Source organism: Bos grunniens, chromosome 7, assembly GCF_055505025.1.
Source record: "Bos grunniens cultivar Pamir isolate PY7600 chromosome 7, Bosgru_T2T1.0, whole genome shotgun sequence".
Lineage (NCBI taxonomy): Eukaryota > Metazoa > Chordata > Mammalia > Artiodactyla > Bovidae > Bos > Bos grunniens.
The window spans coordinates 58,743,458-58,759,597 of NC_141171.1; the positions used below are offsets into that span (position 1 = coordinate 58,743,458).

At 39.5% G+C, this 16,140-nt stretch overlaps 1 protein-coding gene across 4 annotated transcripts in view; it reads right to left on the reverse strand.

Moving 5' to 3' along the window:
• Positions 1 to 16,140, reverse strand: part of JAKMIP2 (janus kinase and microtubule interacting protein 2) — a 189,280-nt gene continuing 173,140 nt past the window's right edge. For 2 of the 4 annotated variants that reach the window (XM_086412239.1, XM_086412237.1), the window contains 3 exons: positions 11,109 to 11,174; positions 7,663 to 7,733; positions 1 to 536 (listed from right to left, as the gene is read on the reverse strand). In XM_086412239.1, coding sequence (XP_086268365.1) covers positions 7,683 to 7,733; positions 11,109 to 11,174 — 117 coding nt within the window. In that variant the 3' untranslated portion in view covers positions 1 to 536; positions 7,663 to 7,682. The remainder of the gene's footprint in view (positions 537 to 7,662; positions 7,734 to 11,108; positions 11,175 to 16,140) is intronic. The other 2 variants (XM_086412240.1, XM_086412238.1) reach the window with 1 other exon arrangement.

The window sequence follows — 16,140 nt, forward strand, 5'->3', positions numbered from 1 at the left end:
TTTTCAAATCAAACATTTTATTGTAAACAGCTCCTCATAGGTATTCCTCGTGCTTCGATCCCCACCCCCCTTATCTTTTTGTTTTGATTTTTTTTTTTAAATGATGTTTATTTCAGGACTAGTATTTCCATGGGGTGTGGTGTTACATTAAAATGACCCCCCCTGCACAGCAGGGGTAGAATGTTTCTTTGTAACTTTGGTTCCATGCCCAAGACACATCTTTGCTTGATCTGCTGAAACTGTTTCCCTTGCTGAATCGTTTTTTTCTCACAATATATGTCTATAGTTCTTTCCTTCTGGTTTGACATATACAGGTTTCGTTAAATGCAGCATATATTGTAGATTTTCAACAGGGTCATGTAGGAACTGTCAAGTAAGAAACCTTGAATAATGGCTTTAAAATACACAGGTGTAGTCCTGGCTACAGGATGGGTCTTAGCTTTTGATCTCTCTTTCACTGCTGTAAACATTTCTGCCATCTTTGAAGGTTTAGAAGTATTTGCTTTTCTGCGGTCTTATCCGTGTTTTCGGTTTCTCTGTAAAACAGAGGGAGAAATTCTTTAATCATCATTTCAGTCAATAGCTGAAACAGGAAAAAAAAAAGCACAAATTTTTTTTTTAATTAAAAAAACCCCATTTTTTATTCTTTACCACCTCTTGAAACAGTATAATCTTGTGTGTGTTATGTAAAGAAAGTCTCTAAGCTTAATTGCTTTTCTTTAAAATGAGAGAACAGAAGTATCTATTTCAAGGGTTGCTGCAATGTAATGCATGTAAAGCAATGAACAATTCTTGTCTCATATTAAGTGGCCTGAAATATTAGCTATTATCAATATTGTCTTTTTCTCTAGGACTTTCTAAGCCAACACCTTCAGAAGTTCAACTAAGATATTACTTTAAGTTTAAAAAATTTTTTTGAAGTATAGTTGATTTACAATGTTGTATTAATTTATTCTGTACAGCAAACTGACTCAGATGTATGTGTATGTATATCTATAATATATATACATACATATTTTATGTTCTTTCCCATTATGTTTTGTTACAGGATATTAAATATTGTTTGCTATGCTATATAGTAGGACCTTGTTGTTTACCCATCTTATATATAATAGTTTGCCTCTGCTAATCCCAAACTCCCATTCCTTCCCTCCCCTAATTACCAAGCCCCTTGGGCAACCATAAGTCTGTTCTCTCTCTGAGTCTGTTTTTGTTCTGTAGCTTTGTTAATTTGCATTGTATTTTAGAATCCACATATAAGTGACATTATATGGTATTTGTCTTTTTCTTTCTGACTTACTTTGCTTAGTATGAGAATCTCTACGTCCATCCATGTTGCTGCAAATGGCATTATTTCATTCTTTTTGATGGTTGAGTAATATTCCATTGTGTATATATACCACATCTTCTTTATCCATTCATCTGTTGATGGACATTTACATTGCTTCCATATCTTGGCTATTGTAAATAGTGCTGCTCTCAATACTGGGGTTCATATATCTTTTTGACTTATAATTTTGTCTGGATATATGCCCAGGAGTGGGATTGTTGGATCATATGACAACTCTATTTTTAGAGGAATATTTTTACTGTTTTCCATAGTGGTTGTACCAATTTAAATCCCCACTAATAGTGTAGGCATGCATGCATACTCAGTTGCTAAGTTGTGTCCAACTCTTTGCGAACCCATGGACTGCAGCCCGCCAGGCTCCTCTGTCCATGGGACTTTCCTGGAAGGAATATTGGAGTGGGTTGCCATTTCCTCCTCCAGGAAAAGTATAAGAGGGTTCCTTCTTTGTCACATCCTTTCCAAAATTTGTTATTTGTAGACTTCTTAATGATGGACATTCTCATAGGTATGAGGTGGCACCCCATTGTAGTTTTGATTTGCATTTCTCTAATAATTAGTAATGTTAAGCATCTTTTCAAGTGCCTATTTGCAATTCATTTTCTTTGCAGAAATGTCTATTCAGATCTTCTGCCCATTTTCAATTTCTTTTTTGAGGGGCTATTGCTGTTAAGTTGTATGAGCTCTGTATATTTTGGAAATTAAGCCCTTGTTGGGAAAGACTGAAGGCAGGAGGAGAAGGGGATGACAGAGGATGAGATGGTTGGATGGCATCACCAACTCAATGGACATGAATTTGAGCAAGCTCCAGGAGTTGGTGATGGACAGGGAAGCCTGGCATGTTGCAGCCCATGGGGTCGCAAAGAGTCGGACACGACTGAGCGACTGAACTGAAATGAAGTCCTTGTTGCTCACATGAAATATTACTTTATAAGCAGGTTCACTGACTCACTTGTATGTCAAATTTTCTCTCCAACAACATTGTTTAATGGCAGACGGTCTCTATCCCCAAGTCCTGATCTGAGGATTCCCTGGGAATTTTGCTACACAGGTTTCCTGTTTGGTCCCAGAGTATCTCTGAAAAGACATTTCCCTGGACTGTGCCAGTCAATACTTCTAGTCCCGTCCCTCTTTAATTCCGTGTATCTGGGTTTTCGCTTGGGTAGAAGCTTAGGACATAATCCACTCCTCTAATAAAAGCCAGAAAATGGCACAGAGGACATTTTATCATTTACTGCATAAGGACGTGAACTTTAGAGTCTGAATGGCATGGATGGAGAAAATAGAATTTCCATGAAAAAGCCATTTAACTTCTCCAAGGCTTAATTTCCCCATCTATAAAGTAAAGATACTAATTCTGTAGCAGAATTTAATGGTACTCCAGAAATGGTGACAAAGATGCAAAGTGGTGGAAAAGGAGGCATGTAGTATCTTAAGGATGCTTCCAGTTCACATACAGAGGCAAATCAGAGATTCAAAGAAATTTCTGCCACAGGTGCAAGTCACAAGTATTTGGAACTCATATTTGCAGAATCACCTGGTTCATTCCCAAAGGCCAGATCAGACTGAGATGAAAGAGCGACCAAGTCACAGAAGAGTGAGCAGGAAGGAAGTACAGAGATCGGGATGAGAGTATACTGTGGGAGGGAGGTATAGGTGCCAAAAAGGCGTAGAGATTGGTGGTGTTGGCACAAAGGAGCGCATGCTCAGTTGCTTCAGTCATGGCCGATTCTTTGCAACCCCATGGACTGGTAGCCCCCAAGTTCCTCTCTCCATGGGATTTCCCAGGCAAGAATCCTGGAGTGGGCTTCCATTTCTTGCTCCAGGGGATCTTTCCTACCAGGGACTGAACCCAGATCTCCTAAACTGCAGGCAGATTCTTTACTGCCTGAGCCACCAGTTCAGCCCTATAGTATTCCCATGGTCCTCAGTAAAGAAGAGAACTAATCTGAGTGTGTATAAAGATGCATTAGGTGTGTGCATCTCTCTCTTCTCTGTATATGTATACACACATATAGTGTATTTTATATAAAATAAGTATGTAACAAAAGCATACTGCAAATAACCATACAAATATTTTTCCTATGTGATTTATATTCTGTTCTTAAACCAAAGACTAACTTAAATTATACATAAAGATAGCTACCTTAAAATGTGGACTCCGGGAGTTGGTGATGGACAGGGAGGCCTGGCATGCTGCGATTCATGGGGTCGCAAAGAGTCGGACATGACTAGGCAACTGAACTGAACTGAACTGAACCTTAAAATGAAGTGATTTATGCTTCTTTGCTTTTAGCAATTATCTAAGTCAACCTCAGAAATAAATCTTAAATTCTGTTTCAAAGCACATATGCACCATTTCTTCCCATCACAACTAAAGTAAAGCCCATCATTTGAGGAAAATCATGTTGGCTTTAAAAAGCAAATGGACTTACAGGCAATCTCCCAGAATGTTACATTTCTGTAAATTGAGTATCTGTAAAAGGAACTATGAATTCTACAGCAAAGCCAGGTTTATTCAAACTGGCATTATGAATAACTGAAGTATTATCTAATAGGTCAGTATAGATGAGCAGTTTTCAGTGAGTTAAGGGTCAGTATTCTATAACTAAAACTGTAGAGAACACAAATTCACCTTTGATTCAGAAGCCACTTCTGGATATCACAGAGCCTCAGAGATTCTTTTGAATGTGTTGCCCTGTAGAGCTGAGCTTTGAGTTTATGACATGCTAAGTCAGCAAATACAGTTATGTCACTGCTGACTTAGGACTCTAGTATCCAAGTATCTGCCGCCTTGTCTGTTGCACAGAAGACGCTCAGCATTATGTGTCAAGATCAAACAAACTCATAGAGAAAGAGATTGGATTTGTGGTTACCCGAGGTGAGGAGTAGAGGGAAGGGACACTGGATGAGTAGTCAAAAGCTGTTATACAGACTACCAGTCATAAGATAAATAAGTACTAGGGATATTATGAACAACACGACAAATATAATTTATGTGATTATACGTTATATATGAAAGTTGTTAAGAGAGCAAATCCTAAGAATACTCATTGCAATAAAAACACTTTCTATTTCTTTAATTTTGAAGATCTTCAGTAAATTTACTGTGGTAGTTATTTCACAATGTATGTAAATCAAATCATTACACCATATACCTTAAACTTATACAGTGCTGTATGTCAATTATATCACAATAAAACTGAAAGGAAAAAATGAATGCATGAAGCACATGGTATCTCCTGAAACTATGTGGGGTTCCCCTTTGCTGTGCTTAGTCACTCAGTCATGTCCGACTCTTTGCGACCTCATGGACTGTAGCCCACCAGGCTCCTCTGTCCAAAGGAGTTCTCCAGGCAAGAATACTGCAGTGAGTTGCCATGCCCTCCTCCAGGGGATCTTCCTAACCCAGGGATTGAACCCAGGTCTCCCTCATTGCAGGCAAATTCTTTACCAACTGAGCTACCAGGGAAGCCCAAGAATACTGGAGTGGGTAGCCTATCCCTTCTCCAGGGGAACTTCCTGATCCAGAAATCGAACCGGGGTCTCCTGCACTGCAGGTGGATTCTTTACCACCTGAGCTACCAGGGAATCCTTTAAGGTAAAAGTCCCAGTCTAATGCATGGGACTGAGCTATTTAGTCAGCAACCACTGAAAGCACCTTCAGTGAAGTACCTTCTTGGGAGCCTGCAACAGCTTCTAGATCATCCTTGACAAAAATGACTTAGGTAATTGCTAAAAGGAAAGAAGCATAAGTCATTTCATTTTAAGGTAGCTATCTTTATATGTAATTTAAGTTAGTCTTTGGTTTAAGAACAGAATAGAATATAAATCATTAATAGGACAAATATTTGTATGGTTATTTACAGTATGCTTTTGCTACCTGCTAATAAGTGAAGCCCTTTTCTTCCTTACTTCCTCCTTCCTCTGTCTCACTTGCTTTGGGCATATAAGTAGAAATAATCAGCTGCCAGTAATGCCTTACTCACTTGTATTATTTAAATCCAGATTATTATCTGAAGAGAAGGGATGAAAAGGTAACTACTCACTTTGGTTTAGTTCTTAAACTATTGTACTTGGCAGTACTAGAGGTTTTATTTTCAAACTTGTATATTTGCAAACTCAGTACAGTGATAGCCAACTTTTTTTTCATAATAATAGCTAAGAGTTGCTGATTACTGAACCATGTGCCAGTCAATGTGGCAAATTCTTTATAAGCATAATCTTATTTAATTCTTTCAACACAATACCATGATGTAGTTAATATAGTCACAATCATTTTATGGAACAGGAAATCTAATTTTGGTCTAAACCTACCATGACACACTAGTATATGGCAGGATTAAAACTTAACAGTATATTTAACTTCAAAGCCATACATGTTAAACTACTCAGACTTTTTCCTGTATACATTTTATATTATCCAGATTCACGGTACCAGGAATTTGTTATATAATTACTATTAATTATATTTTTTTCATTTGACCACTCCAAAGTGTCAATTATGAGCTACTCTAGAGGAAAAGCAAATCAAATTTTATATATCCCTCAAAAAAATGGGGAAAAGGTATGGGGGATGAGCATACAGCAATTTTAAATCCCAAGAGCTATGTAGTAGTATACAGATCATAGAAGACACCTCTGAATGCTGATATAAATATACACGTAAGTGATGCTCAGAATGTGAGAGAAAGCCCTCTTCCATGTGTGAGGCACAACGGGGTTAAAAGTGGACTCTGGCATGCGGCTGCCTGGGTAGAAATCCTACACCTGTCCGCTGTAGCTATGTGGTCCTAGGAAAGTCACATGCTGTAGTTTCTCCAATTGCAAAAAAAAAAAAAAAAAAAAAGAAATAAAAGCAATACCTACTGGCTAGAGGGGTTTGTGAGGATTAATGTATCTATTACTTAGAACAGCATCTAGCACGTAGCTGTTAGTCATTATTGATATTAATGTTCAAACTTACTCCTTTTCTAGCTAGTATTTACGAATTTATGAGGTTTGATTTTTCTTCCCTACACCCACATGTAGTACTTGTGCCTCACTGAACTTTATTTGCCTCGTTGATTGATTGTTATTTGGGGGTGGGAACTGCTTGTTTTCTGATGCTCTGGCCATTTTGATCCTTTTCTAGAGAACCTTGCCCATTTTTCTTTAGATATTCTCATTCAGTTTAAGAGACTAAGTGCTCTTTTTTATGCGCTGCAAGGCTACTACTCTTCTTGTCAGATAAAGGATAATTTTCAGTCTTAAAAGAATATCTTTTGGAGTAAGGAATAAAGCCAGGGAATTGGTCCTATAAGGATACCACTTGATGGGCAGGTCATGCTTTCCTGTTCAACATCCAGGTAACAAAGCTGATACCCACAGAGACAGAAAGCATCTCTCTTCCATTTTTCAACTTGTTATAGAATGTTAAGTAACATGGGGTGGGAAAAGGTCCTTGCATAATATAACTTAATAAGATAACCAAAGTAGACACAGACCGTGGTAAATGGACTTAGAACAGCAGGTAGCCCTTCTTTATTTTTAAGTAATGGTGTTAAGGTTTGTGCTTTCTCTACCTGGGTAGACATTAGAATCATCTGGTTAGCTTCTTAAAAATATAGATCAATCTTATTCTCCACTTCTCTCATCCTCTGTCTCATCTCCATGTCTGGTAATCTGTTTCATTAAACTGGTAGTAAGGCTTTGAATTCTTTATTTTTACAAGAATTGGGAATCACTGTCTAAGATTCTTTTTACTTACATCCACTTATAAGAAATGGATTTGATAATATAATAATAGTGAGTCTTCATTTTTTTTTTCTACATTGACATTGAAAGCTATCTTATTTGAAAACAAGATCCAATTTTCCTAAATATCCTGTTTTCCTGAATTCTGATGAAAATGAACTACGAGAAAGGGTTAAAAAAAATCAGTCATTTTAACTTATTAGATTTATAGGAGCACAATTTTCAAGCTGGAGGAGACACTGAAAACATACTCCTGTTTTTTCACTTTGTAGATACAGAAGTGACTCTTTGAGTGTAATGAGAGGCTACAATGAGAATTCCGAGATCCACAGACATCATGACTTTCCAAAGCAAGACACTTAGCTAGGAAAAGATTCTTGACTTTGATCATGCTTCATTTCTTTAATAATCACCTAAATGGACTGGATTGATTTCTCATTTTATGGCATTTAAGATTGGCATTTAAATACCAAATGTATTTGTTTTTTTTTTTTTTAACATGAGCATACTAACATGCTAGCATTCTTCTTATCAAATAAGTCTTAGAAGCACATTTTGAGAATTAAATGGAGTCTTACCTGTAAGAGGCACCTTGACATCAAGGCCATAGAATAAAGGCAAGAGAGAAGAACAAGAATAGAAACAGAAACTGCAGAAGAAAAAGAAGAGGATTATGTAAATCTGAATTTCTGTAGTGCAATTCAGGTTGTATAAAACCTCAGCTTTTCCATATTGCTCAAATCTGATCATTTCTCACATACACACAAAGTACCTTTTATTTACAAAAACCATACCTTTTATTTCTTCACTGGTAAAGCAATACAATGAATAACTGGTGTTTCGCTAACATCGACTGATACATTTTAGAATTCTGAGAGGGTCTTACAGGTAATTGGTCTAAGCTCCGAATTTTATAAGTGAGGAAAATAAACAGAGAGCAGTTAATCAACAGACTAATTGCATACAATTTGATGGTACTGTGAAGCCTAGAGCTTAGACCTCCTGAGTCCTACTCTGCTTTGTGTTATTATCTCTATTTTTAATGTGTGAGAGTGTAATTAAAAGTGATCAAAGTGTATGCTTTATCACTCAACACTATCACTATTTGGTTACTATGGCAGAGCAGGAAGAATATTACTTTGCGGGGTAAACATAGGATTGCTTATCCACGGTGGGCACTCCTAGGAGGGAAATGGAACAGTATTAGTAATTACATTGGGGTACCAGGCATAACCTGGGTCTGTCCTGGGTGAGTGAGGGTATGTGGTCCTCCCACTGGTATGAACTACACTTCTATATCAGAGATAGCTTCAGACAGTGAACGTATGCTGTTGTTCCAGCTTGTCATGCTTCTGAGATAGATATCTCCTTATTTGACTCATAGAAGTTAAACAGAGTCCGAGCTGTCTCTCTCCACCAAGAACCTTCACCAGAGAAGCAAAAACTTGGATGGAAAACATGCTTTGTGTAGCACTGGTAGAAAACCAACTGTATAATAAAATCTTATAGGTCAGATCAGTTTTCTCAAATACTGATTTCCTTGGGGATTTACTCTTACAGAGTCATGAAGTCTCTTGGCTTGTTATAACCCTTCAGAAGCATTCTGTTGGACATGATAGTTTTGAATAGGTCCTGTATGGCAGTCTCATATTGGGCATATTATTTGCCTACTTCCTTTAATGGCTTGCTCACAAGGCTCTTGCTTCATGGTGGCAAAATTGCATGAACAAGTTATAAACATGGTGTGAAGAGCTATGTATTAGTGACCAGTCTAATAGAATGAGGAGCAGACACTCTCTTTTCTTTTTCCCATTCCTTGAAGATGTGTAGTGACAGGATGTCACCTGTAGTGAGAGTGGATGAAGGAGGGAATGGAAGGCTTTCACAATTTCCATGAGATGGTCAGGTATCAGGGCTACCTTTCTGGGCATAAGGGATGCTTATCACTTGATTTATGATAAGAGTCTAAATTCTATGCCACATGGTGGGCAGGCTGTGGGCCTCAGGGTCAGACACCTGACCTCTGCTTTTGAGTTGCCATGGATGGATTATATGATTTTGTAAAGTTGTTTAATGTCTCCAAGCCATTTTTTCATTATCTGTATAAAAAGGGAACATAATATCTGATGTGTCTGTCTCAATAATCAGGAGAATCAAATGAGATGATGAATTTGGCAGTGCCTTGGAAAAAGTGAAGAGCAGCATGTAGGAAGCAATTTAGCTGTGTGCGTGCGAATTGAGGACTAAGAAGGAATATTGTATGTGTCCTGAGGGGGTGGTCACGTACCCCACAGGAAAGAATGAAGACTATCTCTGACATAAGTGATCGTTAGCCTTTTTACTATGCTTGTGGATAAGCAGAATTGAGGTCAAGTGAATAGAAGTCGCTTTAACAACCTCATCTCTCATTCAAACCTCTAATCAGAAACCAACTGGATTGCCTTTGAAATGGCTTAGTTTAGTACTACATATGGAATTTGCTGATTTAATAGCTAAATAATCCTCATTTTCTGTTAAGTACATTAACCTATTATAAATATTTAGGAAGTTCAGACCTGTAGAATGAAAAGTTCACCTACTTCAGCTAGGGTGGCGACATAAGTAGATATAAAAATAATTCCTTTTTCTGTTTTCCGTAAGTTATATGGGACTGAACTGAGTGAAGTTACTGGGGCAGAGCTGTCTTCTCTGCAATTTCCTCCCGGAGCCACTCCAGGACTGAGTGACTAGGACAAGGGTAGCCATTCAAACACATGGGAAATGGAAGGCATCAGTGGTGTCCTTTGACAGCCATGGAAACTGTGGATAATCCCTGCCTTCTTTGGGTCTTTCTGCCAAACAGTAGGAAACCAGACTCAGCTTTTAGCTTATTACACTTTGCCTTTGCCTCATTTAATCCCACAGAACTAAATAGCACAGTTCAGAAATGAGGAAAATTCAAACTTACAAGCTTACATAAGATATGCACTCCACATTTAGAAATTTTAAAAATTATACTTTAATTTGACTTATACTTTCTTAGCGTTTCCTAAGTTTCATGTAAGTGACTTCATTTTTTCCCTCATGGAACAGATGAGAGGAGATGAGGGAGAGTGTTACCACCCCTATATTGTAGATACAGCTTACACATGGTGGGTAAAGTCACTTACCCAAGCTTAAATAAATACATGAAGACTCAGCCTACATAAGAATCTAGGGGTCTGATTGTTTGGCTACTGGACCTTACCAACTTCCCCTGAGAAGGACAACTATGAAAGCAATTTGGGATGAACCAAATTCGAATCATTATCTTGGAAATGGCGGGTGGTTTACTATTTGCTCCTTGGGTGCCCATGGAAGATACTGCAAAACAACCATGATTTTTTGCAACACAGGGGTTCAGGCAGCTACTTCCAGTCAATGAGATCAGAACTCCAGAGAATGCCTCTTGCCATCTCTGCTGTGTCCCTTCTCAGGCCCAGGGGGCTCCTGGCATCTGAGGCAGGACAATTTTGTGTTAATTATGCAAGACTGGCAAACTCACTGCAGCCAAGCAGCACCCCTGCGCTAGTCCTCTCCCTTCCTCCAGAGCACACACATTTCCAAATGCCATCTTTACTCCCCAGGAGTCTTGGCTGACTAGGAAGAAGCAGTTCTTCTTTAGGACCACTGGGGAAATGACATGACGGCAAAATTTTCATGTGTCAATCTAAATTTCTGAACACATTATTTCAAAAAGGAAGGGGAAAGCAGAGTAATAAAACTAGAAGAAACTTTTGGAAAAGATGTGAAGATGGGAAAGGGAAAACTGAGGAAAGAAAACACTTACAGAAAAGAACAGGAATCAAAACAAAAGACAAAAATGTATAACTGAAAGCAGATGTTTTGCCAGAACCCTGGTGCCTGACTACAGGCAGAGCTTAACTATACCTGCCTACACACAACACACAATAGCTGAGAAGAAGGAAAACACAGCGAATGAAACCAAGACTACTGTCTGATCTAAAAAATAAAGATTGAAATACACACTGAAGTTCACACATACCTTTTCTTCTAGGTCCTTTATCTGTCTTTTCTGGATGTCTGTTTTATCTTCTAAGTCACGAATTCTCTGCAAAAAGGGGAAAAAAACCCGAATGGTTTAAACGGTGTTAAGTTAAACAAGACCATTCATCAACCTAAAACACAGAACTTCCCATAAAAACATTAGCATCTGGAAATGTCATGTATACATTTTTCTATACCCAGTGGGTTATTGCATATTTCAAAAATTGCCTATACTCATATTGAAAATGATTGTCATTGACTGTATTTTAAAAATATTTGCTATCCTTTTTCCTCTGGGTCAATCTATCTCTGCAGACCTCTTCCCTGTGACAGAGGTATGGTTCTCACCCCACTGTCTTTGAGCTTGGTCAGTAGACCTGTTTTGGCCAGTGGAACATGAGTTGGGAATGAGATGTGGGAAAGTCACCTCTTTGTGGAGACAGCTGTGTGTCCCAGAGCTACAGAGAAAGAAAGACACTTTGTTGTAAACCATTTGGATTAAGGTTTTTGATTGTTTATTGCCTCATTTAAAAATGGCTAAAAGTGGCTCACACAAATGCCATTAGTTGCTGTTCTACTTTTTTTTCAACCTTATTTCAAATTTGTTTCAGGGTACGATCTTCTCATAAAACCAAACTGATCAATTTTCATAAAACAAAATTAGAGACTACACTTCAAAAAAAAAAAAATCCAAAGAAGGAACTGATAACTTAGGGGAAAAAACAAACATTACAAGAATAGCACAAGCAATCCTGAAGATAAAAAATGCTCAGAAATGTCTTTGAAATTACAGTAAACTATAACAAAATTTCAGTAATTTGAATAGCACAGATTTGAAATCAACATTACATAGACACTAATTTGAAAGTGACAGAGGAGAATGAAAATGTTGGCTTAAAGCTCAATATTCAGAAAACAAAGATCATGGCATCCGGTCCCATCACTTCATGGCAAATAGATGGGGAAACAGTGGAAACAGTGACAGACTTAATATTTTTGGGCCCCAAAATCACTGCAGATGGTGACTGCAGCCATGAAATAGAAAGACGCTTACTCCTTGGAAGAAAAGTTATGACCAACATAGACAGCATATTAAAAAGCAGAGACTTTACGTTGCCAACAAAGGTCTGTCTAGTCAAGGCTATGGTTTTCCCAGTGGTCATGTATGGATGTGAGAGTTGGACTATAAAAAAGCTGAGCGCCGAAGAATCGATGCTTTTGAACTGTGGTGTTGGAGAAGACTCTTGAGAGTCCCTTGGACTGCAAGGAGATCCAACCAGTTCATCCTAAAGGAGATCAGTCCTGAATCTTCATTGGAAGGACTGATGTTGAAGCTCAAACTCCAATACTTTGGCCACATGATGCAAAGAGCTGACTCACTGGAAAAGACCCTGATGCTGGGAAATATTGAGGGCAAGAGGAGAAGGGGATGACAGAGGATAAGATGATGGGATGGCATCACTGACTCAACGGACCTGAGTTTGAGTAAACTCCGGGAGTTGGTGATGGACAGGGAGGCCTGGCGTGCTGCAGTCCCTGGGGTTGCAAAGAGTAGGACACGACTGAGCGACTGAACTGAACTGAACTGAACTGAATTTGTAAGTGAATAAAAGTTTTCAAATTTCCTTCTGGCAAATTAAAGGCCTTCGTGCTGTGATTCATGGGGTCGCAAGGAGTCGGACACGACTGAGCGACTAAACTGAACTGAATACATTCATAGCATAGGGTTACACAGTGTAGGCTTATAATTTAGTGCCTCTTTTGGGAATAATTAGAAAATGGAGAACTGGAGTCCAAGAAGAAAACAATGGAAGCTAAATGATGTGATAACATAGAAAGACCAGTTTTTACAGCGCAACGTGGGGAGACAAAAACGTAAGCTGGAACAAAGAACAGTTGAACTCGGAAACTATATCCTCTCTCTCTGAACAGTGGTTCTCAACTAGGGGTGATTTTGCACCCCAGGTGACATTTGGCAATATCTGGACATTTTTAAGTTAGTTAAAGTGATTTTAGTATATTCACAAAGTTGTGCAACCATCACCAATAATTATCCAGACAGTTTCAAATCACATGTGATCACCAGTGACAACCAGCATCTAAGGGGCAGAGGCCAGGAATGCTCTAAATATCCTGCAGTACACAGATCACTCCCCGCCAACTTCCACCAAGAGGAATCATCAGACCCAAAATGTCAGTCAGGCTGAGATTGAGAAATCCTGCTTTAAACGAAAGGGGGTGAGGTTTCTGCAGGAGAGGAGGGTGTGTTTTTTTAGAAGGACTGTGAAATTATGTGACAATGAATGCTGATGTATGTGACAATGAATGACAAATAAATGTGTGTGATGTGTGTGTTTGTATGTATTTCCACAGTGCTGCTTATGCTCCAAAGCTACACAGTGAAAGAATAAACTTGTTAGATATTTCTACCTTGAGCGTGCAAGTATTTTCTTGATATAGTCTATTGGATGTGGAGGCAAGCCGTACATCAATTAAATCATGGGCATGAGAGATTAGTGTAGTCTCTACTCAGCCTCCAAGTCTGTGCTTGCTGGGCACCTGCTTAAATGTTCAGGATTGTGTTGGATGTAATGGAGAACACAAGCAAGGTGTCACGTAGTTCCTGATCTCAAAGAACCATCACATCCAGATGGGGAGATAAAAATGGAAAACACAGGAAAAAACAGATTATGTAGAAAGGGAAAACAGGGCAAAACTAAGCATAATTTCATCACCAATCTCTAATACCTTGTACAGTGCTTAGTTGCACAAAGGAGCTGCCTATACATATGTATTAAATGAGTTAGGTTTGCTCCATTGTGTGCTGTGGACTTTATTTCTTTTTCCTTCCCAACTTTTCCCAGACTGCCATCTGATCTAAGAGCAAACCCTGTAGAGTCCAAAACAGATCTCTTTTCTACCAAGTAGGAAACCTTCTACTGCTCTGAAGTATACCAAGTCCCCCATCAGAACTGTGAGAGGTTACTGCCTGCTCTTCCTGCTTCTGATCTTCTGCATCCTACACCCATCTACAGCAGCCAGTATAAACTCTTAGAACGTGAAATGGTAGGCTTCCTTGGCAGTCCAGTGGTTAAGATTCTGTGCTTCCAATGCAAAGGGTGTGGGTTCGATCCCTGGTCAAGAACTAAGATCCCATATGCCACGTGCCACAGCCAAAAAAATATCACACACACACAAAATAAAGAATGTGAAATGATCACAGCAGTCCTTGAGTTTTAAGGGGCAAGGAAGAGGAAGAAGGGAGAGTCAGCCAAGTTGCTCTTAGAATAAAACCCGAACTTCGTCAGGCCCAGCTCGATCTAGCCCTGTCTTACCTCTACAGATTCACCTCACAGTCACCTTTCTTCAGCTCCACGACCTCCTGCCATATTGGCCTTCTCTCTGCTCCTTGAATATCCCAAACATTCCCACAATAGAGACTTAGCTCCTGCTGATCCTAAATTCTGGCCACCTTGCCAAGATCTCTGTGTGGCTGACTCTTTGGGATTTCAACATCTTCAGACCAGCCAGTTTAGAGTGGTTAATCCTACTCCCAAGCTCGCTCTCTCACACAGAGCACACACACAGAGACGCATGCATATGTCTTCAGAGCACTCTCTGAAACTGCCTTGGCCGGTGCTTGTTTGCCTTGTCACTCTGTCTCTCTTCACCTGCAGGACACGTGAGAGAAGTGACCTTTATGTCTTTGTCCGACATCACATTCCCAAGCACCCAGCACAGGCAGGCCCTCAGTAACTGGTCTTGAACGAGTGTATAAAAGGGTATGGGATATATATATTTTTCCAGTAATAAGTGATTCATTGTTTTCATCTGGGAGAGCATCCTGCAGGAGATAGACCTTACACTGGCATTAGAAAAATGAGAACATTTGGATAAATGCAGCCGACTTTGAAGGGCATTTGGGGGTCAGTAGTCAGGCAAACGAAGGCTTAGAAGTGGAAAATCATAGCCTCAAGGGTAAAGGAAGAGTTCTGCACAAATAGAGGAACGTAAGCTCTGGAGATCATCTTAAATCCAGTTTTTAGGGGAGGGGTAGCCAGCTACTGACCACCCCTTCGGAGAAGACAATGACAACCCACTCCAGTACTCTTGCCTGGAAAATCTCATGGACGGAGGAGCCTGGTAGGCTGCAGTCCATGGGGTCGCTAAGAGTCGGACACGACTGAGCGACTTCACTTTCACTTTTCATTTTCATGCATTGGAGAAAGAAATGGCAACCCACTCCAGTGTTCTTGCCTGGAGAATCCCAGGGACGGGGGAGCCTGGTGGGCTGCCGTCTATGGGGTCGCACAGAGTCAGACACGACTGAAGTGACTTAGCAGCAGCAGCAGCAGCAGCCAGCTACTGAAGGACCTAGAGATTTCTGCATGACTAGACTCAACTGGAAAGTGGGATCATGGAAGCTTTTGAGGAAGAAGGTACCATCAGAAAAGGTGAGAAGGACAAAGAAAACCCCAGCGTTTTCAGCCTGAGTGCTTTGAGATATGGTAGTTCCACTAAACAAGACAGGCAGATGGGGAGAGAAGAGAGAAGCAAAGATAAGAACGCGTGTTCAGGTATGTTTCGCATGAGTTCACTTTGAAACATTCAAACAGAAATGTCTAGTAAGTGGTGAGTGATAGGTTGTATAATTTAGACTGCCTTGCAAATTTATGTATGACAAATCCTGTCCAATGTCTGCTGGAATAACTCTCTCAAATCAAAGCTACTGATTGAAAGGGGAAAAAAAGAGTAATAAATAACTGGAAAGGCATATTCTAATGAATATCTGTTGGGGAGACAGAAAATGTCAATGAAATTATGAGACTTAAAAATTTGTTGTTGTTGTTCAGTTGCTCTGATGTGTCTGACTCTTTGTGACCCCCTGGACTGCAGCATGCCAGGCTTCCCTGTGCTTCACCATCTCCTGGAGTTTGCTCTAACTCAAGTTCATTGAGTTGGTGATGCCTTCCAAACATTTTGTCCACTGTTGTCTCCTTCTCCTCCTGCCTTCTATCTTTCCCAGCATC